This window comes from Ixodes scapularis, unplaced genomic scaffold (genome assembly GCF_016920785.2).
Source record: "Ixodes scapularis isolate PalLabHiFi unplaced genomic scaffold, ASM1692078v2 PGA_scaffold3__209_contigs__length_174095766, whole genome shotgun sequence".
Lineage (NCBI taxonomy): Eukaryota > Metazoa > Arthropoda > Arachnida > Ixodida > Ixodidae > Ixodes > Ixodes scapularis.
This window is the reverse complement of record NW_024609868.1, coordinates 7748285-7775307: the sequence shown is the minus strand read 5'-3', so window position 1 is coordinate 7775307 and position 27023 is coordinate 7748285. Positions and strand designations below refer to the sequence as shown.

At 45.8% G+C, this 27023-nt stretch overlaps 1 protein-coding gene across 1 annotated transcript in view; it reads right to left on the bottom strand.

Annotated features, from left to right (window-relative positions):
- Positions 1-415: 415 nt before the first annotated feature.
- LOC8031744 (arylsulfatase B-like) overlaps positions 416-27023 on the bottom strand; it is a 30693-nt gene continuing 4085 nt past the window's right edge. Inside the window, exons 3-9 of the mRNA XM_029982559.4 lie at positions 25833-25945; positions 25645-25764; positions 24365-24490; positions 20663-20789; positions 14558-14854; positions 6849-7291; positions 416-553 (exon numbers count right to left, since the gene is read on the bottom strand). Of these exons, the coding sequence (XP_029838419.4) occupies positions 416-553; positions 6849-7291; positions 14558-14854; positions 20663-20789; positions 24365-24490; positions 25645-25764; positions 25833-25945 (1364 nt within the window). The remainder of the gene's footprint in view (positions 554-6848; positions 7292-14557; positions 14855-20662; positions 20790-24364; positions 24491-25644; positions 25765-25832; positions 25946-27023) is intronic.

Below are 27023 nucleotides of genomic sequence, written 5' to 3'. Positions count from 1 at the left end.
GTCACAGAGTAATAAATTTGACGGTATTGGAGCACTTGTTGCCGGAGCGTGCTTAGGAGAGTGTTATTGGGAAGTCCATTTCCCTCCTCTCCCAAATCCATACTGAAGAATTCACACATGTAGCATTCACAGCAGGAAAAAAAAAACCTCCAGGATTGCTCGTAAAAAGCCTCGGTCCGGTACGCTGAGGCTTTTTTTCTTTTTTATTGGATAGAAAACACCGGATTAAACGCAATCTGCCATTCAATGTTTTTTATATAAGAGTTTAATTCGACCAATAGTTTGTTGTTTTTGTTTCATGTGTGGCTACACACGTCATTCAACATAAAGCAATAAACTAAGAACAAAGACATGCGTTTTTTGCGTTATTTATTTCTGAAAGATATTAGCCATACTTTTATATATTTTTATATTGTCACGTAGAGACATCGCCCCATGTAGACCACGCGTTGTTGTGTAGCGCCGGGTCGGCCTGTGGATCTGAAGGCAGATTTCCAGGGGGCACTGAAGTTTCCCGGTATCCATCCAGTTTCCGTAGAAGCCTCTGCAGCACCTGTCAGGAAATATATTTTATTTTGACTGCGATTATTGGAGGATGTTCCTCCTCAACATGTAGGTAATGCGTGGACTAAGAGCCTGCTGGGACACGTCTCGAAGTTTTGGAGACTCTAAACTCTAAATAAAAATATATAGATTCGTTTTTTTTTTTTTTTTTTTCTTTCAGAGCATGCCGGAGGTATATTACTACGATCTGCAGAGCGCACCCGTTGATTGATAGACTAAAAACTGTTCTTGAAAACGATATCCGAACAAGGAAAGTGAGCAGGCGAAACGCGGTGTCTGTTACATCATAATCGAAACCCTAAATCCTGAGTAGCTGATATAAGACAAGTGTGGTGTTGTCCGCTACTTTATTTCTTCTTCTTGTTTCGGGGTTGAGATTAGCATTTCACCTAAATAACTCACTCTCTCATGTCCTTAATTATTTTCGTTAGTGCGCAACCTAAAATACCAGAGCAAATCTTTTTTTTTTTAGCTTATATTTTTTAACTTCTTTTTGATGATGACAATAATTCAAAGCTGTATGCTGGGCTAGTTGGTATTGGTCTTGGGTTGCCAAAGGCATTGTAGCGCTTTTTTGGGCGAGGACAAAAGAAAGAAAGACAAGACAGACACGAGCCCTGACTGCAACTATTTAATCAACATGGAAATGAGGCATATATACACGCTTCGATCCTATCAATCAACCAACTCCAGGCCTGGGGTTGGTTGATTGATAGGCAACCCAAGACAATAATTATTTTGCTTCGAAATGGACTATGGTCACTGCAAACCTAAAAAAAGGCAAAGAGTGGTGAGGCATCTCATCGTCGCCCCGGAGCCAATGAAGAGGCAGCATTAGCTAATAAGAACACCGAGGAACGAATCACGCAGCGAGAAGCGTCAACGTAATTAAAGTCACTGGATCCCGGGAAAGAGCGCCATTGCCTCGCTTGCCTGCTGCCGCATCCGTCGCCCTCCCGGCCTCCGAGCATTGCGGTGACGACTCGGACCCGTTCATCCGCCTGCGTACTATTCCACCTCCCCCTGTTCACTTGGACTCCGACGCTTCGTCGAACGCCGGAGTTTCCGACAGCCAAGCTTCAGGCGTTCCATTGAACGCGGACGCTTTCCCTGGCAAGGAAGTCTCCCACGTTCTATCGAACGCGGCCGCCCCTCCCGACGGCCAAACCTAGAATATTTTACAGAATTCGGCCGCCATTCCCGGCAGCGAAGCCTCGTTCGACCTAATTGGACGAGGCCGCTACTCCCGACAGCCAAACCTCGGACGCTTCGTCGAACGCGGCCCTCGGATCTCGCGGCGCTGACGACGACGAACTGAGTAATGATTCCGACCGCCTTTCCACCGTTGAGGAAGGCGACGTGATTCCAGGCCAGGGACATCCCCCCTCTACGCCAGACGCTTCGACGACAACGACGTCACCTGAGTCGTCCGCAGAGTGAGCGTCTCCTGAAGACGCCGAGATGCAAGACGACCGCCCAGACGCCAAGCGTGGTATCTCGCCTGCTGGCGGCGGCTCAAACGGTGCCGTCAGTCAAAAAGAAGCGTCTTGGCCCGGACAATTTTGAATATGCGGAGTCACTGGAATTCTAACCGACTGTCTCCCATGTTTTGCTTTTCTTTCTTTTTCGTGGGCCTAAACATATTGACGTTAAATGTGCAGGGTCTTCGGAACCCGAACAAACAACGTAAGGTGATTCATTTTGTCCAGTCTAATCACTGCGATCTGCTCTTTTTGCAAGAAACCAATATTTTTTGCTGCCCGGGACTTGACAGAATTCAAGGCCCAGTTTTCAATTCCTTGATATTTTTCTCTCTCAACGTCTTGCGCGCATGGTGTTGAAGTTTTAATATTCCGCACTTCGTTTCTGCAAGGTGCTTTTACCACTGTGCGACCCGGAGGGTAGCATCCTTGCGTACAATTTTTAATTTTTTTTTTTTTACTGGTAATGCCAAGTTTTGAGTGAAAATTGTCTACGCTCTAGTTCGTTGCGGCCACACGCCGGCTGGAGATTTTTTTAGAAGCCTTCTGCAGCAAGTGCCCGCGGACGGTTTTTTCTTCCTCTGCGAGTACATCAACTGTGTAACAGACTCCTCCCCTAGTGAAAAAGCCATTTGTACGAGAAATTTCTTGTGTCCAATAAACGCATATGAATCATACAAGATATATAAGCACAGATACTGAAAACTGAACAAACTGAAAAATCTAATTTTTATGAGAAACGTCTGTTTCCAATAAACACACATGAATCGTACAAGGTGTATAAGAACGCATAAGAACCATATCAGAACTATATAATATATATAAGCACATATAAGAACCATATAAGAAACTTATAAGAAACTTCTCACAAGTTTTAATATGGTTCTTATATGTTCTTATATATCTTATGTAGTTCTTTTATGGTTCTTATGCGTTCTTATACACCTTGTACGATTCATGTGTGTTTATTGGACACAGAAATTTCTTATACAAATGAGATTTTTCAGTATGTTGACGAGACGTTCGCGGACCTGGTTGTGGGCGGAATACTTCTGACGCCGAGAGGCTGGTTCGTCTTCTTGAACTTCAAGACCTACGAGACGTCTGGGTTGAACTACACGGAATTGCGTACGATTCCAAGTGGTCGCGGGGCGTGTCGTCGAGCCGGCTGGACCAGGTCTATGTCTAGCAATATTTTGCATCGCGTCTCATCAGCTGGTGGCTATGTTTCTGATCACCGCCTGGTTTCAGAGGTTTTTGATGTGCCGTCTTTTCTGTGACCCCGCGGTGACACATGGTGTCTAGACATTTCGATACTGCGGAATGAACTATCCCTTTCCATTTTACGACAATCGATTCGGGAGTCGGTGCCGGTCGTTTTTTTGGCCCCCACCCAGTGGGACGCGATAAAGTCTGATTCCCGGCTTTCCGCGACGGCGGCTTGGAAGTCACCTTGGCGTCGGGCAACGGAGGCCTGCAATGAGGTTGTCCGCCGCATTCATAATGTGCAACGTGGCGGTGTGCTCACCTATTTGATGTCTGAGTACCTCGCGGTTCTTCGGGATCGACACCAACGTCTGCAAGGCGTGTTCGCTCAAAGTGCTGTGGCGCAACAGCTGCCTGATTAGCCGGTGGACTACCCGGAAGTGCTCCGTTACATCCGTGCCACATCTGTCGTTGGGGACGGACCGTCTTACGTACCCAATGTATGTCTCGCGGACGGTATACTTTCGGAGGACCCCGTGAAATCGGCGCAGTGTTCCGAAATTTCTTTTCGTCTCTCTTTTGCTTGGACCCCACCGTGAACACCTTTTCTGCGGGGATCTCACGACCTGCTTTCTGTTTCGTCTTACAGCCGTTGAGGAACTCGAGGACGTCCTTCGGGCCATGAAGGTTGGGTCTGCCCCAGGGCCCGATGCCTTAGCAGCCGAAATATACGTCACTTCTTGGGATGCCCTTGTGAACACCTTACTCCAGCAAGTGAACGGCTTTCTGGAGACAACCGAAGTTCCACCATCCTTCAGACGGGTTCGCGTCATCCTCTTCCCGTAGGAGGTGGCTCTCCATTGGATCCTGCGACTTGGCGACTTATCACTTTGCTAAACACAGGCTATAAGATGGTAGCGTGACTGCTCGTCTCGCGCCTCCGTACGGTCATGCCCCATGGGGTGTGCTCGATTCAGACGTGTTCGGTGCCTGGAAGGAACATTCTTTCGTCCCTGTCTCTCACACGAGACCTCTTTTCCTAAGCGAATTTTACCCATATATCTGGGGCCTGTGTCACTCTCGATCAAGCGAAGGCGTTTTATAAGGTTGAGCATCGTTATCTGTTCGAGGTCTTGAGAGCCTTTCACTTCTCCGAGACTTCCATTTCGTTCCTTCTGTCCCAATACCGCGGATTGACTAGCCATTTGCAAGTCAACGGCTGTCTTTTTCCGCCTTTTCAGTAAGCAGGGGAATGCGACAGGGCTGCCCGTTGTCTACCTTACGCTACGTTCTTAGCCCCGATCCGCTTCTCCGACGTCTTGCATCCAGCTCCCGGATTTGTGGCTCTCCCCTGCCCGGCTGGGACACGGTGGGGGTTAGCGCCTACGCAGATGACGTCAGTTGTTTTTTTTGTCCATAACTTTGACAGGTTCGAGGCTGCTGGACAGGGGTTCTCACAGTATGGCGCTTTCTCTGGATCATGTTTAAACGCGGCTAAGAGTCAGGCTTTGGAGTTTGGAGGTTCCCCTCTCGCTCTACCTGCGGACATCCAGGTCGTGAACGAGCTCCGAGTTCTCGGTGTGCTTTCCGACTCTCGAGGAGTGGGACCCCGAACGTGGGAGTTTGTGACCTCCGTGCTTGAACGTCAGGTTGCTGTTCCGGGTACCTTTACGTTCTCCCTCCGCGACAGAGCTTACCTAGGGACGTTTTCTGTGGGCAACTTTTCTATGTTGCTCACGTTGCACTTCCCCCTCTTCGGTTCACCCGGCGAGTCACATCCGGTTTTACTGGAGGAGGGGCACTGAGCTAGTGACAAGGGTGGTGCTCCGCCTTCCCACGCCCCTGGACGGCATACCCTTCGTCGACAGGGTGTGGCACCTGCTCTCCCCCCGCACTCTCCAGGGGTGTGAAATGACACCCACCGCCCGTCGCGGTCTCTGGCTCTTTTTTTTTCCTAGGGCCCTTGTGCCGAGTGCTTGATCCTCGCGCGTCGGGCAACCATTACCCGAGCGCACAAGCAACGCCACCTTTTTACCAAGTGGTGGTGGCTTGCCATGAGGAGTTGAGACAGGCGTTTTACCAGACCTCGGAAGTGCGCGAAGTGTTACCAGGTCGTGTCGTCGAAGAGCTCTGCGTGACCCGGATCACCCTTAAGCAGAGGGATCGGGCGAACGCCTTTCTTTGTTCTTCGAACAAGACGACGACTCCAAAGCTGGAGAGTTGTACCCGACCCTTAGTCTCCCAACGGCAGGCAGGTGGAGACAAACGCACGTTTTTTAGAGCGCAGCTCTTAGGCGCCTGTTTCCGGCTTGAGCGGCGTCGCCTTCGGCGTCGGCGAAACCGCGCGTTGCATTGCGGGAAGCTTGCCATAATGACGTCACGAGGACTACCCTCGTCAGGGTCACGAGGGTTACGAGGGTTACTCTCACGAGGTTTACGAGGGTTACCCTCCCGAGGATCGCGAGGGTAACCTTTGCGAGGGTCACGAGCGTTACCCTCACGAGGGTTGCGAGGGTTAGTTACGCTTAAAAGGGTTACCCTCACGAGGGTCACGAGGTTTACCCTCACGAGGGTCACGAGGGTTATGAAAGTTACCCTCATGTCACCCCCCCTCCTTTCCCCGAGGAAACGTGACCTCAGGGAGTCACTTATCCCTCAATACCCTTCCATCCTCCTCCTCAAGAGCTGCGCTTTAATCCGGCGTTACAGGGAGTTGTAAACGGCTTTCAATTCTGTTTTTCAATTTTTCTGCTGCGCACTCATTTTGGCGCTTGGCGCACCGTGGCGTCCACGGTATGAGCATCTGTATTTTTGTGTCGGGCGGTGTACGCGCCCCCACGGCGACATCGACGAGAACCAGTCGGCCAACTGGTTCTCTGGCAGAATCGTTGTGCGGCAATTGGCCAGCAACGACGGTCTCGTACAATGTTGCCTGTGCTATCTCGATTGGTGGGATACACGGCTCCGCTACCTAGACTCCAAGCTATTTTGGTTGGGCGAGGAAGAGTTCCTCAGGCGCTAGTCTTGCCGCTACGTAAGGCTGGTCGGTGGTCGCATTTGCTACGTCTGGCGGCTCGATGGCCACATTCACGCGCCGCAATCTCTTTGGTTTTGGAGCGAGAATAAGATTATCTGGGCTCGCCACGCCCTGCGCTTCTTAAATTATCAGGATCGCAATGGTGGCTTTAACAACGGGAGGTCATTTGACCTGATATGCAACGTCTCATTGCCACGGTGGTGTAGAAACATTCAGCCATTTTGTTAAGAGCTGTTACACGTATCTTCTGTTCTTCCGAAGACTATTTCACATGTGCCTTTTTATAGTTGTGTTTGCAGATCTGCGTGAACGACGCGGCACACGCGTCTACTCTCAAAAATCGCTCTATTCGGGAACGTCCTCAACATGGTCAATTATAGGGGACCTACGCGCCTGAGTTTAAGACTACTGGGTTAAATTTTGCGAGCGGTTCCTTGCCTTATATAAATATTATTTCAGGTTGCATTTGTTTTGTTTGTTTGTTTGCTTTTCCCGTCCAGGACTTGTTATTACACTATACTAATGATTAAAAAAAAGGTCATTTTTGTCTTTAGACGTACCTCGTTGTGTTGCTCTGCAATGTTGTTGTACTCGCAGGGATCCTTGGACAGGTCGAACAGACAAGGCGCCACAGTTGGTGCACACGGCTTGCTCGGATCTCTCTTGCCACATTTAATCGGGGTCGGATAGGACCCGTCCCCGGACCCACAGGCAACATCGTGACCGGCGTTCCTCAGCACCCGAGCCACAAGGGATGTCTCGCACTCTTGGCGAGCTCTGTTGTAGTCCCACGTGATGTTCCCGGGAACCTGAAACCACTCGTCAAGCACGCCTCCTTTGACGACACCGCTCACAAGTTTGAAATGACCCTCAATGATAGCGGAGGCATTTTCGATGGGATCTATGTTGATGAGAAGTTCCTTCCTTGGCGTCTCCGACTGGCGACTTAGTGAATCTAGATGACTGATCCCGTCGATGTCGCCCAGATCCGACGGGTTACCGCCTGCAACAAATGCAATTGTATTATTAAATCTTCCATTTAACACAAGCCTATAAATCACTAAAATAATGCCATCTTCTAATCATTTAAATCAAACAATCAAGCGCACTCAAACAGATCATGGGGCGTACCTATACGACCTTAGCGCAACACACTGATCGCGAACGCGGCAATTAAATATTTTTCATGTTTTAATTTTTTGAAAAGTAAGTACTGAGGATTTCCGAGATGTACAGGTACAATTTCGGCACAAAAAGAATAGACTGCATGGCGCTAGTTGGTATAACCATAATTTGTCTAACATAAAACTTAAAAAGAGATCTAAACGACTCTATCCAAACTGCGCTAAACTCTGCAGTGTATGTGCTACACTTATACTTCATGCCCATGACTGCTATACTTCGCTCGATGCCTCCAGAAAACGATCCAATCAGTGTCTTGACAGTCGAAACTCGCCGCCACGTTGTGCTTTGAGTAAATATTCAATGGTGACAAAGTGTTCCTATAAAACACTATTCCGAAGCTTGTGCAAAGTTGTATAGCGTCAACATGGGGATACGCGATAAATTATTGCGCCCCCAAGGCACGGCCGGTCAATATTTGGTTTGCCTTCTTTCCGACGTTATACGAAGAAGCCTGAAAGCGCACTAAAAACAGCCCACATTATTGTTTTTATTGCAGCCGACGGAACGCAATGAGTCGTTGAGCTCGCCCAAATGTGAGGTGGAGTTTTTACTTCCTATGCCCAAAGTATATTTTTCTTTTTGCTGCGGACACTTTATTTTCACTGGAAGCGAAGTTGATATTACCTGTACTTTCCTCTCCTAACGTGCTGAGAGAAACGCAGAGTGAGTGAATATTAAAACAATATTCAGCTAGAAAAAAAAAAAGGAAAACGTATAGTGACGGACCCGTCACTATATGATTCAGTTCGTTCTTGTGGAGGTAGGTTCAAATTTGTGAGAATGCGGCTGGGTGCCCCCCCCCCCCTCCCCCCCCCCCCCCTGCCAATAATTTTTCAGTATAAAACATTTATCTCACAGGTGCTTTAATCTAATATCGAGTTCCAATGTACAGCGAAATAAAGACTAGACGAATGTCTTCGACTAGGGACGCTCTTCATTCGCGATACAGGGGACGGGTTCACCAGTCAACGCTGCACGTTTTCGTGCTTGTCATTCCCTTCACGTTACTGACAGTAAGCCAAAGATTTCTGTCCAAGCAGTACAAAGACAATAGACTTTTCGCCTCTGGCCCCAGTCGACTCTGTGAGCTTCAGTGAAATAGATGGATAACACAAATGTGGCCACAGGGTGGCACTTTTTTTGCAGTCGTCTTTAGAGCATAGAATACGTACATCACGGAGTTTCCAAGCGAAACATGGACCGCCAGTATGAACTTATTTGTGATAAAGTGTTACCTGCATTGGCTCTTATAAGCTATTCGCTCACTTGTTCAAGTCAACAGGTCAAGTTTGAATCATTTTTGTATGTACCGCTGAGTGTGTTACATGGCGGCATCTAGCAGTTTCCGCAACCGCGCTCCTGTTACAGAAGAGCATCACACGCGTTCCACGTCAATGTTTGGATTCAGCTCATGTCCCCGCAGATTAAGCATGAGTCCCAAAAGTATGCTGATGTTGCACTCGTGTCGCCACCTATCGAACACCAGTATTAGTTAAACGCTGACGCAACCCTGGTGTCCGATATGTGAGTTTGGTGGATGCTTGAACTCGCTGCATTCTTAAACCAATAACGTCAAAGTTGAGAGTCCGACGCAACTTCTATTTCCGTCCAATGAAGAAAAAAATAATCCCAATATCAGACTGCCAGCCTTGGAGCTGTTGGTGCAAAAAGGCGATGACTTCAAACTTCCACCCTGCTTTTTATACACAACATCGAACTTGCCGTTCGACGCTATGTTATTTTCACGTCGGAAAAGTGGGACACTCCATAGGTCTCAATGGACTGACGTCTCAGTGGGATTGGCAAACATTCGTGAGGCGGCGCACGTGACCTCGAACCGTGATGACCTCTGCTCCTTTCTGTGCAGCAAGCCTTTTATTATTTTTTTTTTTTGCGAATGTACCGTAATTTGTTGTTGTATGCTTAGGCAACGGAATATTAAGCGACCCCAACAGGTGCCTTGTGGTGCTTCTAATTTGGACAAGAAATTTAGCACACCGGTACGATGCTTATCCAGATCGAAATGGTCGGCGGTGTGATCCGAGTCGACGATGCCTGGTTTCTGCGGCGAAATTTGTCCCTCCGCGTTATCCTCCTCGCGTGTTTAGGTTTGAAGCCAAGTGCGCTAATGAACAAGCGCTTGCCTCGTTTAGCAGTTGGAAGAACCATGGCAGGGCTAGAGTGAACAAGCGCAGTCTCTTAGGGCTTTTGCACGGGGAGTAATTGCTCCCTGCGGCCGCAGCTCGAAGAGGTCGCTGTAACTGTATCCTTCCTATAGCTCTTTAATTCCATGTGAGAGGCACGTCTACCTCACCATGTTGGCCCCTTTGCTCCGGGGTTGCTTTCGAGAAGTTTCTGGAGTAATTAGACACGCAGGTTATGAGGCCGCCTGCCTGCAGGGACTTCTGCTGCACACCTCTTCCTCTTCATCTCCTTAAGAGACAAGTTTCTATAGACAAGATTTAATTATCTTAAGCTGCAACGTAATTCAATCGCCCCACTAAAGTACTTTACGGTACGCATATTGACGCACATTTTCAATTGCAGTGATCGGGGAACGGTTGTTCAAGATGGCTCAGGCAGTGTTGGGGAAGGTGGTGTGGTCGCGCCCAACGCAGCTAAAACTTTTCCGTTGCTACTAGGCGAAAAAGTCAGCAAGGAAAGCCGCTTTCTAACCCGGGCATAAAAAAAAAAAATTGGCAGGTGAGCACTGATCGTCTCACTTAATTTTATTTCGCAACACTAATTACTTACTTACTATTTGCTCTTTACTGGCGCAAGGGCTACCTATGGGCCAAAGAGCGCCAGTCTATGGTGAAGGCTGTGTTAAATCTCAAAGTTAGTCACTGCTACTATATTGGCTTTAAAGCAATGATGTCAGACCAGAGCAACACTAATTGTGGGCAGTTGCAAGAACGAAAGAGAAGAGCGAGGAAACCCCACGAGCTGTGATCCTGGCTGCTTATCATTAGTTGCCAAGGAAACGAGCCATGGTGGGTGTAAAAAGGACAATGGAAGCTTGGAGTCGTCGCATTATTAAACTAACACAGTCTAAGTTGATAGTCTGACATTATTCTCATTTAAATAAATGCAACGAAAATTAATCAAAAGAAAGGCCATTTAAGGAGGGTTTAGCCCATCGTGCCACGCTTTTGGACACGCACGTCACGAGTTAGAGTTTTATCATATCCTTTTCCAGGGCGTCATGTTTGAGTCGAAACAACTAGCTTTCGCTTAAGTGAGGTAACCGAAAATCAAATGTTGCGTTACATGAGGTAACAGAAAGGGAGATGCCCAGTCGCTAAAATCAGTAATAACGAATTAACCCTAAGATGACCTTTTGGACATAACGCTATTGTGTATCGAGCTGAATAACCTGTCTCGCGACCATAAGAATGAAGTGAAGAGTACCAAATGAGAGGTATAAAAAGTGCAGTTCAGTCATGGCCGCGCCCATGCACATCTGCTTAAAAGCGTCTATACCTCAAAGATAAAATCGGCGCCACTTAGAAATTCTCCTGAGCAAGTGTTGTTTCTTTTTTTCTTTTTTTTTCTCATTTTGGTCACAACTCAATGGATGACACAATGGTCCATAAGAACTCAAAAAAAACCTGCTATCATGTTTTTTTCTGAATTTAGACCAAATTTAGCAACGTTTACCGAAATCAGAAGCTGCCAAATTTATACGCGAGGAGAGTCTATCCCGTTTACGTTAACATTATATTTCAAGCAGTAAAACATATATTAGAATTATCGCTTTGTGTCAAAGGGAGGTGTATATTTCACTGCAGTTCAACTTTTTTTTTCAGAAACATTAAACGCAAAATTTGAAAAAGAGCCACGATATGCAAACGAGCCTATATTTAGGTTTGTCTGCCGGACGTTCGGATACCTTGAGTTGAAAACTAGCGGCGGTGAATTTGCCCTATGAAACAATGTTTGCCTTTTTTTTTACATTTTTATTTATTTTCTCGCGCGAGTCTTACAACAAACATTGGCTTTAACTTCTAAAGACATTTGGCACATATTTTGAGGCTACACCAATTTATAACTGTCACAAGTTTCAGACGTAAAAATGGACTCTGTTGTCGTGGAAATTGATCGCGAATTTACTCCCGTGAAACCTATCGTTAAAAAAAAAAACTAAATCTGAATATAAAATTAAAATAAAACTTGGGCCCCCACAATATGCAACGCAAGCACCCTTTATCTACACCTCTTAAACGTCTGAACCAATTCGCTTCGATTTTATCTCTGCCCATTTGATGTTCTCAGCAAGTAGAATTTTCAACATACTCAGATACTTTTTATATCAAGATAAACCCTCTTTCCTATGGTATAAATCCACATGTAAAAATGCACAGGGTCTCTCTCACATGTTGTCCCTAAGACGACTTGAAGGCGAAAGCCGAAGCGCCGATACACTAAAGATGATTTACTTAATTCACTTTGATCCTCTTAATTCGCTTTGTCGTCCTTCTTAATTTCGTTGCCTCTAATTCGCCTGAGTGGTGTCGTAAACGTGATAACAAACCTCCGAAGACAGCGCGCTCTCTGACCACGCACATGTGGCATTGTCAGAGAGCGGGGGGAAAGAGAGCAAGCACTTTCTCTGGAGGAAATAAATAGTCGGTCGAAAACTAGCAGGTCAAAGCTGCGGTCTACAGTCGCATGAAGCGCAAACTTTTTCTTAAGCCCCCACTGGAGCGCTAGATAGAGCAGGGATTGACTTCAAAGACTCTGACAATAGGAACTATTCACTGGCTGCCATAGCTGTGTGCGCGACTGCTGAGCGCGTGCTGACGGCGAGCCTCCACAGTTCTTTTGCAACGTGCATTCCGCACCATCAAGATTGCCGGTCTTAGCAACCTATTATTGTGAGCTCGTTCTGAGCATGCGCCCTAAACAGCACCCACAAATATGGCGTCCAATGAATACTCCTTATATAAGCGAACTATATACTGTAGGCAAAATAACTAAAAACAACACTCATATACACTTCACCCGTGACACCAGCGATTGCGGCCTTCGCGCGTAGAACCTGGTCAGCTTTTGGCTGAGGGCGCTTGACTGTGTTCGAAAAGGAAGAAGACGAGAAAAAAGAAAATTCTCGGCGGCGCGAAAAGCGAGAAAGAAAGAGAAGTGGAAGCTCGTGATCGTGAATGGAACGAGCGGAACGCGAGACGCGCAAGACAGGAGACAGCGAGACAGATCGAACGAGGAGCATCAAACGAGACGAACGCCATGAACTAACGGAGAATCTTCAACAGTTCATATTTATGCGTCTATTTTATCAGTGTAAATACAGTTCTTGTTTTCCTGAATGTGCGGGCGTAAGTTGAATCGCGAGCAACTTCTGCAACAATGGCAACACGCAAGACGACGTTCGCGTCATCGAGGCATTGCATTCGTATTAAGTCCCTTATACAACATTGCCGCCATGCGACAAACACTACATTCTAGGCTGCCATTGCCTTTGCCACGATAGTGTGGACAAGAGAATATATTCTTTTCATTTAGCAGCTCACTTTTTGCTCGTAGGCTGGCTATTTGCAGACATGTACAAATTACTCAAAAAAGGTAGTTAAGTTAAGTTACTGAGTATCGACGCCAAAAGTAATTGGAGTAGAGTAGAAATTACGCATTCGTAATAGTAATTGAGTAAACTACTAACTACTGTAAAAAGTAGCGAGTTACTTTGAAGTTACTTTCGAAGTTACTTTTTTATATTTTTGTGGTAGCAAAATGAACAGCAGTTTTGATCAATGAAAAACCCTGCGAGCCTAAAATAAATGCAGTCTATTTATGGCTTGCGTTTTCGCCAAAATAGTTTATTCGCTCGCAGAAGCAATTGACTTTCAAAGTTCTTGATAGGAGAGTTTTCCTCTTTTTCTTGTAAAGACGTCCCCAGCCAAGCTAAATAGACGTTCCACCGACGGGCTGGATGGAACGGCAGCGTTGAATTTGAGAAACAGGCTGTGCAGGGTCGGGTAAGCGAGTGTCGGCATCTTAGGTGTCCATGACAAAACATGTGAGGTTTGCCTCGGTAGAGGGTCTTTTATAACAAACTTTTTTTCTTTTTTCTTCGTCAAGTTGAGATTGTTATGACTGGCCCCTCTTTATTCCGACGTCGTTCTGAGAGTACGCTGAGTGAGTGCACCAGACCGTCAAGGGTTCAAGTCTCGCGCCACGACGATGATATCATCCGGACGACTGCGCGTCCCGTTGTAGTGCTAGTGCTACGCTACTGAAAAAAAAAAGTTTTGGTTTAACACAAGATGAACCGAAGTATACTTTGCCGCTGACGCCCGGTCCAACAAAAGGATCTCCCAAGGGTAACTCGCAATCCTCGCCGGCGACTACAATATTCTGACGCGCCTGAATCGTTTTTAACAAAGAGGCGGACTCCCAGGCATGGATAGTCGGAATGACTCGAAGGCTGGAAGCGGGAACGTGCTCCCATGAACGGATTATCCGTACCATGGTTTGTGCGCGGGGGAGTGCGGCTTTGCAAAGGCGTATGTGCTGACGACAAGGCGCCCAGCTGCGAGGTCATTCCAGTGGCGCCTCCAGTGGAACCTACCGCTTGAGTCAGAACTCACTAAAGACAGACAACACGAAAACAACAACTCTCAGAGTGTCCCCGTTGCAGCTGGAAACGCGGCGCCTGCGTGCATTACCGGATTAGTTCAATACCCGACCAAGGCTTGTTAAGCATCTCTTCCTGCGTTCGTGCGTGCTGGTGTTATGTTTTGGCTGCTCGTCGCCACCTTCGCCCAAGGACGCCTTCCCGAACAAGGGGGCCTCTTGTTCGGGAATGCCACTTCATCTGCCGGCGTCTTATTCATTTCTGCGCTCAAACTTTCGTGATGGGCAAAATTAGCACTATATAATTTCGAAAGCAGTTAGTAATTTGAGTAGAAGTTACCTGAGAAAAGTAGTTAAATTGAACTACTAATTACCCAAATCAAGTTGTAATTGAAAGTTACCAAGTTACTCGAAAAAGTAGTTAAACTACAGTAGTTTGAGTAGAGTAGTTGAACTACGTCCAAGTCTGGCTATTTGTTTCCGACGTACCACTCACCAGCAAGTTGGTATAAGGTGGGCAACCAGTCGCTGACGTGAAAAATATGAGTGTAGTCGATGCCCCGCATTCCGCTGAACAACGGGCTCCAGATGATGCCGGGAACATGGACACCTCCTTCCCAGGGCGTCATTTTCTGCCCCTTGAAGGGCCAGGAAGAGGCGTAGTTTGCATTTTCGCTGTTTGTGTCGGCACCGTTGTCCGACGAGAACACCAAAACAGTGTCGTTCAACATTCCTCGTTTCCCGAGGGCTTCAACAACGGCGCCTACTGACTCGTCGAGGGCGGACACCATGCCTGCACAACGTAGAAAAGAAGAAATGTGTTAGTCTAAGGTATTCGCAGCTTTCAAGACCTGTAGGGGGCGCACTGCTGCCTGTCGAAGTGGCTGTCATCTGGATGGTCGTCGTCGAACAGCAGTACGAGGCTGAGTCTGCGACGCGTACGTAATTATGAACATGATCGTAAACCTGAGAGTGGGGCAGAAAAGAGAACACAGCAGAAGGTAGAAAAAGAGGAAACAACGTCTCAATTGAGACGTTGCCTCCTTTTTTTCTGCCTCTGTTGTGTTCTCTTTTCTGCCCCAGTCTCAGGTTTACAATCATGTTCAACTTACACCAGCTTGCCTGCACTCTGACTATTTTTTCGTTACATAAGCATAGTTTTGCTATATGCGAGCAGTATTAGTGCCTTACTTTATTTTTTCACAAAAAAAAGGTGTAAGCGACCACTTTCGTTCTGAAGCTCATCATCCAGGAGCTAGGGTGCCCGATTCTCACACCGCGGTGCTACTATCGCTGAAAGTTGCGAACACAAAACTACACTGCTTTTTTTTTTTTTTTTTCAACCAGAGCACAGGTTGGAGTCGCTTATATTGTAGATATTTGATACGAACATCAACACCCCAATCGAAAGGAGATGCACCGAATTGCGCCTTATTCATAAGTTGGCGCCCTTCGGAACGAATGTATTCGATGGTAACCAAGAACCATTGAAATGGCATACCTGGTTTAATAAATGTTGTTTCAATAACTTAAAGGGTCATAACTCAATTCACCCTGTCTAAAATTTATCGTTTGGTCGCAGATTCGCCAAGTTTTATTTCTGATTATTTTTAAGTCTTTCGATCATTTTCAATTCACAACTTACAAACCTACATCCCAATTTCGTAATTTTTTTTTCTTATTTTTTTTTCTCTCTTTCTCTAACAATGCCTACTTTTTCGAAACACAAAAAGCTCCAGCCTGCACTCAGTACTGTGGGTTAACCGCCGAATTCAGAAACCTCCCTCAAACTACACTCAAACTGAAGGGCCCCTCCACTTCCTGGAGGATGGCGCGAGGGCCGGCGCCGGCCAATCGCGAGGACGGATCCGCCGTCGCGATTGGCCAGTGCCGGCCCTTGAGCCTTCCTCGAGGAAGTGGAGGGGCCCTTCAGTTGGAGTGTATTTTGAGTGAGGTTTCTGAATTCGGCGGTTAGAATGTATGTTCTAGACAAGCTCAACTGAGCCTTAAATAGCCCCTAAAAAGAAACAAAAAAAAAATTTTTTTTAACAGTTTTGTTGGGACACGCGTGTAAAAATAAAATACGTGAAAAAGAAAAAAAAAAAAGAAGAAGAAGCTTTAGAGCAATATCGACGGCGAGAGGTTTATTTGAGATCCTGCGCGCCAAGTCCATGATGTCACGGAATCTCTCCACCTCAACGTGAAGGCGAAGCCGATCCACCTCTCCTCCACGCTCCCGAAATGCCGAAAGGGAAAACCAGCGGATAGGAGATGACTACCAACTAAATCGCGTCTCGCGCCGTCAAAATTGCTCTAAAAAAAGAAAATAACATTTTCCGCGTAATATTAATTTTCTAACAGGCGAGCCCCGCCCAAACTGTAAAAAAAACCGCTTTCCGCTAAACAAATCAGCTGTTTTCTGATTTGTTTAGCGGAAAGTATTCTGTTTTGTGGTCGGCGCTATTTTTAGCGGTTTTCGAGTCACGTTAGCGTTTTCTCTGCAGGTCTAAAATGTTCTCCAGTTTACATTTATTAATCGTAAATGGCATAATTTTTGTGGTATGTGGAGACGCTATTTCTGCTTAGACTCAATAAAATTGCTGTCAATAAAAATAAATTTCGCGACGCCATTGAAGTATCGCCGAGGCAAACATTGAAACACGCCTTGAACTGATTTGCCGACAACAAGAACCCAGCGAACTATGCGCAATTAAAAAACATGGGTGCTATGGGCTTCTAAACCTTGCGACTGGTAACTAGAAGTTTTATGAGACGGCAAAGCCGTCAGATACCTCTACTGAAAATAGAAGTTCTTGAAATATGATCACTGAAGCTTTAAAGTGCCACAAGATATTGTAACATTTATGAGAACTATACGTATCAAGATCTACGTCGGCAAGTACGGCTAGACAACACATCTAACTCCCGGTGATAGCAATATCGTACAGGAACCGTCGTTCTGTGCATGAAAGCACTGTGGGGCAAAATGGGAGCTTCCTTTTAAGAATTATTTTATTTAATGTGCCGTTGTTAGCCAAACTAGAGGAGTAACGACAGTAAAAAGGCCACTCTTACACTTCGCCTTAAATTTAGCCGTTCTTCAAAAGTCCTCTAGCGATGCTTGGGAGAAGAGCGTGTTGCTTCAAGTCATGGATCAAGAAGAAAGAGCGTGTTGTGAAAGATGTGGTTGTGCTGTCTCAGTTTTAATTGTTTTATTTTTTCTTCATTCCTTACTCTAGCTACTTTTTTTAGTGTGTTTGAGGAATTTTTTTTCCCCTCTTAAAGGGGCCCTCCAACAGTATTTGAGCGTCGACTTTTTTTTGCGGTTTCTACACGCTAGTGGTCCCGGAAACCCAGTGGACAACGAAAGAGTTCGAAAATATTAGCGCATCATATTTTAATTTGACAACTCGGAAACACCTCCTCCGATGGTGGCGCCGCGAGGTGCCGAATGCGCGCGCATAACGGCGCTCCCTTTCACTATACGTCACATTCTCTGGGTTTCGTGATTGGCGAGAGCCGTCCCAGGAATTTTGAAGCGAAATAAAGTATATCACACGTTAACCGTCATTATTTCTCTAACAAGTCATTTTTATAGAGCTAATAAAGTTGCAAAGTAAAGTATAAAAAGGGCGAAAACAACACCTTGTCGCTCATGCGCGCCTCCCAGCGGCGTCCGCGACGTACCATCGCGAGCAGACGACAAGTGATCCGTGTAGTCAACGCGCATCGTATTTTCACATGTGCGCCCCCGGTCCCGGTCAACTAAAAGCAGTAAGAGGAGCCAGGGGAACCCTTATTTTCTTTTAATGCTGTGACAGACTTTTCAATGTTCGAGTGAAGGGCGGCGACGGGATCCAGCTTTTGCCCAACGGGACCGCTCACCAGCTTGTAGCTCCTACTCGCCGAGGTGGCTCCGGTGGCGCAGTTGCGGGAGTCTAGTCTTCCGAGGCAGTCGAAGCGGACTGAGGCAGAGACGCGTCGCGGCGCATGCGTGGAGTGTCCTCGTACGGCGCGACACCCAGCTCCGCACTCAAAATCCGATAAGCCCGGTAAATTCATCAATGATGGCAACCCGATCCCAAAGCTACGATGGTTGCAGCTAGGCCTCATGGCCGACGAGCCGACCGGGCCGGCGCTTTGCTCCAATCATAGAGTTATTATAATGTACGCTAGAGGTTCAACTGGCGCTAGTGTCTATGCGACTTCCGTGACGCAAATTGAAGCAGACAGCAACCAGTCTACTTTTGCGGTGCTCCTGTGCATTCCTACGGGAAAACGCGCGTGCATTTTGTCTCTTCGCCGGAAAATAACATGAAACACTTTGGTTATTTCGGTCGCACCAAATAGTATGTGTCTTAATTAACATTGTAAAAGTGTAATTGCTTTAGTTAGCGCATTTTTCTTCATCAGTGAGCGATGTTTAACTTCGCTGCATTTCAGTCCCAAACCTGTGTTCCGCAGCAGGTGTGTAAAAACAAGCGACGATTCAAAGCAAAATTACGATCGAAACAAATATAGAGTGTGTTCAAGGCTCGCCAGGATTACGGTGACGCTTGTATATTGATAATATGCCAGTCCTGTCACCATATGAAAATGATCCCATCGCGCATGAGCGGATAAAAACCTTCAACGTAGAGAATAAAGTCCGTGAGATATGAAAGGTGTCTCTTCGTATTGTTTTCTCTGCCGGGCAGCTTTTATCGCGCACTTGTTCTCAAAGATGTCTAGCGCGGGGGTGATATTTTGAACGTAGAACACGCAGCTTCGCTCAGGACAGAAAGGATAAAGCGGTGCTCACTTATTTAAAATCGGAATAGATTACGTGGCCTTCAATTTATTTTGATCGTACATGCACTGCGAGTTACTGATCCGGTGTTGCTGCGTAGTTCTTGCCGCCGCTCTTGATTTTCCAGATGTCCTTCGTTCGTTTGGCATGTATATCCCCCATGCTGGAAATCGCCGACGCCGCGTTCGCGGTAACAGTGAACAGTGTCCGACAGTGCACATAAATACACGTACGAAGCCGTTTTAGCACCGTTTTTAGTGCGATGAATTCGAGAGAAAGACGCCGTAACTGACCAATTCTTTCGTCGGTCTGACAGAGAAATATTCCAAACTACCTAGCACGTACGAATTATTCGGGATATTTGCTCTTATGATCAAGCGCAGGGAGAAAATGCACTCACTTTTTCCCATAGAAATGCATTACCGGAAGTCAATTTTCGACTGGTTGCTGTCTGCTTCAATTTGCGTCAGCACACTAGCGCCACTTGAACCTCTAGCGTACATTATAACTCTATGGCTCCAATCGCCCGGGCCAATGCTTTGCTCCCATTGGCCAACCGCTTTGCTCCAATCGCTAAACTGTTTCATTTTACGTCATGAAGCGCAATGTTTTGCTTATTTAAAGTTGTTTTCTGCAATATTTAGTTTTCTAATAACTCACAAAATATTGCGAATTTCTGTAATATTTTTTTTCCTCGGTGATCCTGCTTTCTTGGAGCTCCGTTTCAGCGTCAACTTCAAACCGGTCAAAAAAGTGTTGGTGGGCCCCTTTAATGCTTACGGTGAGAGTAGAATTCCTGTATAGGCTGCCTACGGGAGCGAGCTTTGCGCGCTCATCCTTGGTGGGTGGCCGTGGCGCCGGCTTTCCTGCACGCCTGTGGATTCTTTGCTCGTCACGTGACTGAATTCAGCGAATGGTAGCGCCGTGCGCCGCCGCGCATGGAAAACAGGAAAGGAGCAGAGGGAGGCAAAAGGCAGGGGAGCATATGCCGCGGCGCGTGCAACGTCGGCGAAGTGACCGTATCGGTGGCTTTCCTGCACTGCGCAGGATTCTTTGCTGTTTACATGAGCCTCTGGATCTTGTAGGAAGCCACAACTGTATGCGAGACAACAAACTAGCGCCATCTATCCTAGTTGGTTGCAAGATGTTTCCACCGAACGCGCTGCTCCGTTGAAAAACGCAGGTATTCATCTGGACATGACTAAGGGTACTGCGAAGGTTACGGACGTGTTGACGCAATAATAGGGCCTCTTAAATCATTCCCGCTTTAGAATGTCAATCCTCGTGCTGCTACGACTCCTTCAGTCACATAACAATAGTCTGGATCACCTTCTACGTAATGTGGGCCGAAACGTAGCGCACCATACAACTGTCGTAGAAAGTAGTGCATAGGCAAAAGTGCGTCAAGAACAGCGCATGTATTATCCGAGGTCAATACTGAGCAAGTTGAGTTAGCCTGCCGAAATGTCACTTCATATACCGCAAAAAATGGCAGTTGGTCAGTGGTCCACAACTGGTAGATTTCAACATTTAATGCGGACCCTGCGCTAATGATTGCATGAAAGTTGGCTGCAACTTCACTGGCTGACGTCATTACTGCTGAATGGTATATATATATATATATATATATATATATATATATATATATATATATATATATATATATATATATATATCAGTCGGCTTCACGACTTTAGCCGCCCATCATACTTGGTCCTACGGCGGGCTTAGTTCCGAATTGTTGGTGGTGTTAAAAAGGTTAGAAGCAAACGAGACACACAAGAGATAGGACGAATTACCCAAGAGACATACCCGCGTACATAGTTCTGTTCCAGTGGCCTATGTCGTGATACTTGTCGCTGTATTTCTTCGGGACCTGCAGAGGATCATGCCGGTTTGCACCATGTGGTGCTAGATGCGCCAGATACAAAAAGAGTGGCTACAAAAGAAAAAAACAAATGCATGTCATTCATAAAAAAAAAATTTAGAACTCGCAAATTATGGATTTGTAGAGGCGACATTATAACAAGAGCGCAAAACAACAACACACACACATAGGACACACACCAGAGAGACACGCAGCGCTGATTTACAGGTCAAATGTTTTTTTTTTTACTTTTTTATTTTTATTTTTTATGCGCGAGGAACGAGAAGGATAGCAAAACTGCTTCGTGTGCTTCGTCTTCGCTAGACGTTTAACGATATTCTAGCGAAGACGAAGAATACGAAGCAGTTTTACTATCCTTCATGTTCCTCGCGCATAAGAACCATGAAATACATTTGAGTTGTAAGTCAGCGCTGTGCGTCTCTTGGGTGTGTCTCCTGTGTGTCTGTTGTCGTCTCGCGCTGTTGTTGTTATGATGCTTTACCCACTCACTATAATCCTTACCAGCTTCATTTGGAGAGGCGAATTTTACCTACTTAAAAAAGACAAAGACAAGTAAAGTTGCACCGTTATAACTTTCAGAAATGGGTCACATAAGTTATTAAACGCACTCTGCAATAAAAATTTACTAGAGGTAAATATAAAAAAAAATTCATCCACCGTGATCAAGCTGTCTTTACTTAAAGGGGGCAATGCAACGATTTTTGTACTTTGCGCAAATACCACTCAGGACGAAGCCCTGACGAACTATGCGACACGCGATCGTTTTTCACCACGCGCAGTATCAGTCGCAGAAAAAATTATTGAAAAACGAGCAGCGTTCACCTCCTCAACTCGCAGCCAGAACGAGCGGCCACCTGATCTGGAGCCGATTATATGCCGCCAATGTTAATCGTAGCCACGCGCTGGGGTTGGCAAGCCTCAGCACACGCGCTGAGTTCCAGACATTGTATGCCTCGGCTATTGTCGTCAGCGCAGTGATTGAAAACGGGCCACTGCCCGAATGCTTCTCGAACTATCAATTATCACGAGCCCAAATCGAGTGCTCACGCAATGCATCGGGTCCAATATATGAGCCGCATTCAAATATCGTCCCTGGAGGATGCTGCTACCACCAGTGTACGTCATCAAAATTTGCGAAGGAGAGATTGAAAGAAAACGCTCGCTTTTCTCCTTGAAATTACACTGCAACAAAGAGGTTTCTTCGTCAGTGGCGTTGCGTGCGAGTGTACTTGGGTCCCACTAGTGCCAGTAAGCTCATACAAAAAGAAAAACGCTCAAAACGAATATCGTTGCACCGCCCCTTGAAAGGCCGACGACCAGACTCGAGATTCTGCGAGGCAGAAGATCCTCCTCGCCATGGGGGAGGAGGAAACAGGCAACGGTTGACAGGGTAGGAGGGGGGAGAGGAGGAAGCGGGGGAAAAGTGGAAAGCGCGAACTGGTCGTCGGTCGAGGCATATAGGCTTGCGTTTCCGGCATTACCCAGTCATGTACTGATTTTCATGTCGTACTTCAGCTCTAGTCAATTGTTTACATTGGCATCGTGTGCCCATATCAGTGATGTGTATATATTGTGTATTCTTATTTGCCTCTTTAGGCAGCTGCAGAGTGTTTCAGGCTCACATAATAGTTGAACTTAATGCATCATTTGTAAGTATAGGCGCCCTGGTTGGTGACTTTTAATAAAATTATGTGCAACTCCCACGTGCATATGTAACATAGACCCTAGCCTCCTCTATACTGACAAAGCCTGGCAGATCGTCACAAGACGCGGCCGCCGAAAGTGAAAAGGTAGACCAACAGACAAGAGTCATGTAACGGGCGCCCCGCCGCGGCGAGACGCCGAATCACACTTGTCCCGAGCGATAAAATGTCCGCTCGTGCTTCTCACGTTCCCCGGGCTACCGCTTCTTTTCTCGTCGAGTTTGAAAACCATGTTTCGGGTCCTCATTGCTGCAAAACTGTGCGCTGAATACCTGACTCTCCGAGAATTGCTCTGTGCTACCAGATTCTCACGCTCCAAATCTGCGACCGGGCACTCTACGGCTCCGTCATCGAACTGCCAGGCTTTGTGAGTATAGAGGAGGCAATCGCACGCGTTTGCCCACATAAGAGAGACAGCGCACGAGAGTAACACGCGGTTTACACTCTTGTATAAAACACACGAAGTGCAATAGGAACACCAACTCTGCATTATGCACCCAGCGAGGTTGATGAAAGCCAAGCGTCCATAGTCTGCTCCCTTTTCTTTGCCACACCCTACCGTACAGTTGCCGATAGTTTAAGAAACGCAGGGCATGGTGAGCACGGGCATTTTACTACCGCCTTCCAGCCAATAAGGTTGGGGTATTAGCCGATATGTGGGCCGTAGAACGAATTGTGAATTGCAAGATGGCAGAGAGTAATGAGCTACTCCCTTCTCTGTAAAGGCTCCCAGTGACTCTTCAAGTGTCAGTGCACCTACTTTTACACAGGGCAGAGAAATAACCAACCACTGCAATCTAAGGGCGCAGCTTGGAGATGGATGATTTGAACAAGGAAACGTTATGAATTCTGGAATACCTGACATCAGCATCTTAATTATTTTTTCTACCTTGTCGTTTGCGAAGCTCCTGCCCTGTGTCTAGGGTCCTTCGTTTTCGAGTTCTATATTTTTCAAAGATCGGGTAGTAACAATCAGGCGCTTGATTGCAAGCTGGTAATCAGGAAGAAATCTAGGTTTTCAATTCATTATTCTGGAATTCTAGTTGTGTTTATAAATATATAAGTATAATTATCAATAACAAACATTTACTGCTTTCAATAAGAGATTTTTTTTTCAATAATATTTTTATTGCGAAAAACACAGGACAAGAAGTATACAGGTAGCGCTTGTCCTGTATACTTCCTGTCCTCTTTTTTGCGCTATTTTATGTTTAATCCAAGCACACAATATAGCAGGGGGACGGCTGGCATGATATAAATATAGTACGAAAGCTGTCTGTTTTTCCTTTTAGTACAAAGAATTGGCAATAATTTCGCACCCTTCTTTCTTGTTTTCGTTTTCTTTTTTCTTTCTTTTCCGCTGGTTGAAACGGAAATAAAAGAAGGGCGAAAAAAACTAAAAGCGGCATTTCGGTACTCGGTCTATGTCACTGCAGTTCACTGAAGACAACAAAAAATCTAGGTTTGTTTCCGAGATCTGGAGCCAGCACACGTGTTCAGCAGTTACAAAATAGTTTCGAAGCTGAGTAATTAAAAAAAAAAACATATTTATTAAATTCAATTCCCGAACTTATGGGAAAATCAGGCTTAACTCAATTTCCGAGAAACATAATAGATGTTTCAAATAACGGGAAATGTCTCTTTTTGTCCGAAAACAAAGGTCCTTACGTAAATCGCTGTGACGGACTATTCGAGTACAATGTGGCAATGTAAACGCGGGGAACATATCACATTGTAGGGACAACTGTGTACCGAACAGACCTTGCAGTTCCGCATCACGGCTGCACGGAGGTTGGTCGCACATATTACGGTCATTGGGATTTTTCGAACTTTTGACCCGCACCACTTTCCGCTAAGTTTGCATTCAGTCATTTGAAAATAAGCAGGTCGAAAATAATGAAGCTACAAATCACGTTTAGACACCTTGTCCAGGGGGTGGTTTTCGATGACCCTGGTAGCCTCTTCTGCCATGAGCTCGGTGTAATACTTGCCATCAAATTCACGGGCCTCTGATAGACCTTGTCTGAAATCGTGTCCCGAGTGGCTACACTGCAAGAACAAGAAAATTCGAATGAAAAAACTATATCATGCGTTAATTATTTTTTATTTATACTTTTATTCCACTCCTCTTCTCATAATAATTTTTATAAAAGCCTATTGGCAGAACGGAAGCTTTATGAACAGATATAAAATATATAATCTAGCACTGCAGCCAAATAAAAAAGAAAAAAACACAAACTTCTCTTTGAGTTTGGATACCTTTGTAGTTAACAGGTCTTGACTTAAAAAAAATTTGAGCCATGAAACCAAATTGGTAGGCCTACCTCACTCAAGTTCTTAGGATCTCTTGAGCGTTCCAGGAATAATATTTATATCCGAGAGTCGACCTTGATTGCTTTGCATGCGCTCCTCAAGGTCCCCATGAGCATAATATTTGATTGCCGAAACATGAGGTTGCATATTTGTGCAAAGAATGCTTGCTATGAAGTTCGTAGCAGTTTGGCTAATTAAGGCCACAGTTGTCGTAAAATGCTTCCGAACTCGTTCTGTGCGAACAAACGATCAGTTTTTATAGGCCGCCATCTTCCTCAAAGTGGCAAACTCCGCAGGTAATACAACGGTCACACTGAGTATGTCATTGTTGGAATGCCTTCTGAGCGCCCTCTTTCAGGCTCTTCGGGACAATTCTGGACGCTTTTTTAACCTCTTCGACTGTGCTGCACCTCCACCCCTTGAGATTCATCTTCATTTTAAGGAATATTGAAAATTCATAACTGGTCAAATAGGAGGATAGGGCAGCGACAACCAGACTTCTCCGGACCAGAAACTGCTGCACTGTAATCTGGTTGTGACTGAAGCCTCGTCATAGTTAACAATCTGGTTGCCACCAACCCACACCTCTGGTTACTTGAGCCTCGCGCTATTCCGCAGACGTTTCTGCCCACACCTCTGGTTAGTCGAGTCTCACTCTATCCCGCAGACGTTCAGCACACCATTACATACAATGGTGTGCTGAAACGTCTGAAACGCCTTTATGAAATAAGCGCAAACTACCATAGTAGTCTGAGTTGATTTCATGAAGAACAAGCTCCTTGTGTCGCAATGCGGTACTGCGTTTTACTATCATATTCAGTGTCGCCAGTTCAGAAACGTTTTAAAGCCAGCTCGAAGGTAGCTGCTAGCAATCATACGGAAATACGTACCCCTATTTTAGTAATTCTTATGTGAGAATAGTAGTCTACAAAGCCGCCCCAGGAGCCAATGTGCTTCTGGAAGCCTCTCATTGTCGGGGTGTATTCCTTCTTGTAGAATCCCAGATGCCACTGCAAATATTCGATCATTGTGGCTAATGTCCAAAGGACTTCAGACATCGCAGATGAAAATCGCCTACCTTTCCTAGCATCTGAGAGACGTATCCCAGATCGCCAAGCCATTGAGGAAAAAGCTTAAACTTCAAGGGCAGCCCACGGGGTTCATTCTGAATGATGACCAAGTGTTGCATACCTGAATTCCATTCGGCAAAACAAATATTGATTAGTTTCATCAAATAAAATATAAGAACTAATAAAAACACAATGTTTCATATTAGTTCGAACATTGCTTTTACATATGTTTGCAGCAAACAATTTACTTCGCAAGAAGAAAAAAACATTGAATTGCTTCCAAAGTGTTGCGATTATTCATCAAGCAGATAAAATTGAATATAAACTCACACCAAAGAAGTTCAGGATACTAAGGAACGGCCTCCAAATTATTTAAAATTAATGTCTTCTTTTAAGATTAAAGCGCTATATTATAGTGGGTATTTATATTAACGGCGTTTTTATTAACTAGTCATCCCTGTAGCAGGAAATAAAAGTCCTGCTGGAGATACTAAAACCATTTTAGAGCTTAAGGCAGTATGGACACCAACGAAACAATATTCCAGATACAACATAATTATGAAGTATCTTGACGTCTAGTGTCATGAATTCCCGTTAGCTAAAATCCCCCCCCCCCCCCCCCCCCCCGGCAGCACAATCACAACCTCGCAATTGCAGAGCAATTGCGAAGTTGCAATTGAAAGACGCTCATTAACAAAATGAATGCCTTCGCAATTACGAAAGTTACAACTTGTGTGTCGGCTTGTTCACGTCAATCTAGCCCCTGAAGTGTAATATCTTGAAGTTCGAAGAATGTATCTGTAAGTCAAAAGCATTGGTATGCGGAGAGCAAATCGTCTGCTTCTTTCGCAGGTGTTGCGGTGACGTCCGAACGACGCTGAACACTTATTAACTGATGGGAAAAAAAATAGTGCGTAGTCTTTAAGGCATCTATCATTGAGTCTACCTACTGTCCTTTCAATCATAGCCAATCATAGCTCGGCGTCGTTCTTACGTCATGGCGACTCCTGCGCAAGAAGCAGATGACTTGCTCTCCGCGTAGGGCAAATCTTATTGGACATGGTCGCCAAAACAACCTCCCCTAATCCTGTTCGAATTGGACGTAAAGTCGCTTACTCCCTTTTCAGCGGCAATATATTTTTCCACACACGTATTGCACCGTTCAAAAATAATGGATGTTTCTAGGAAACGGACTTCAT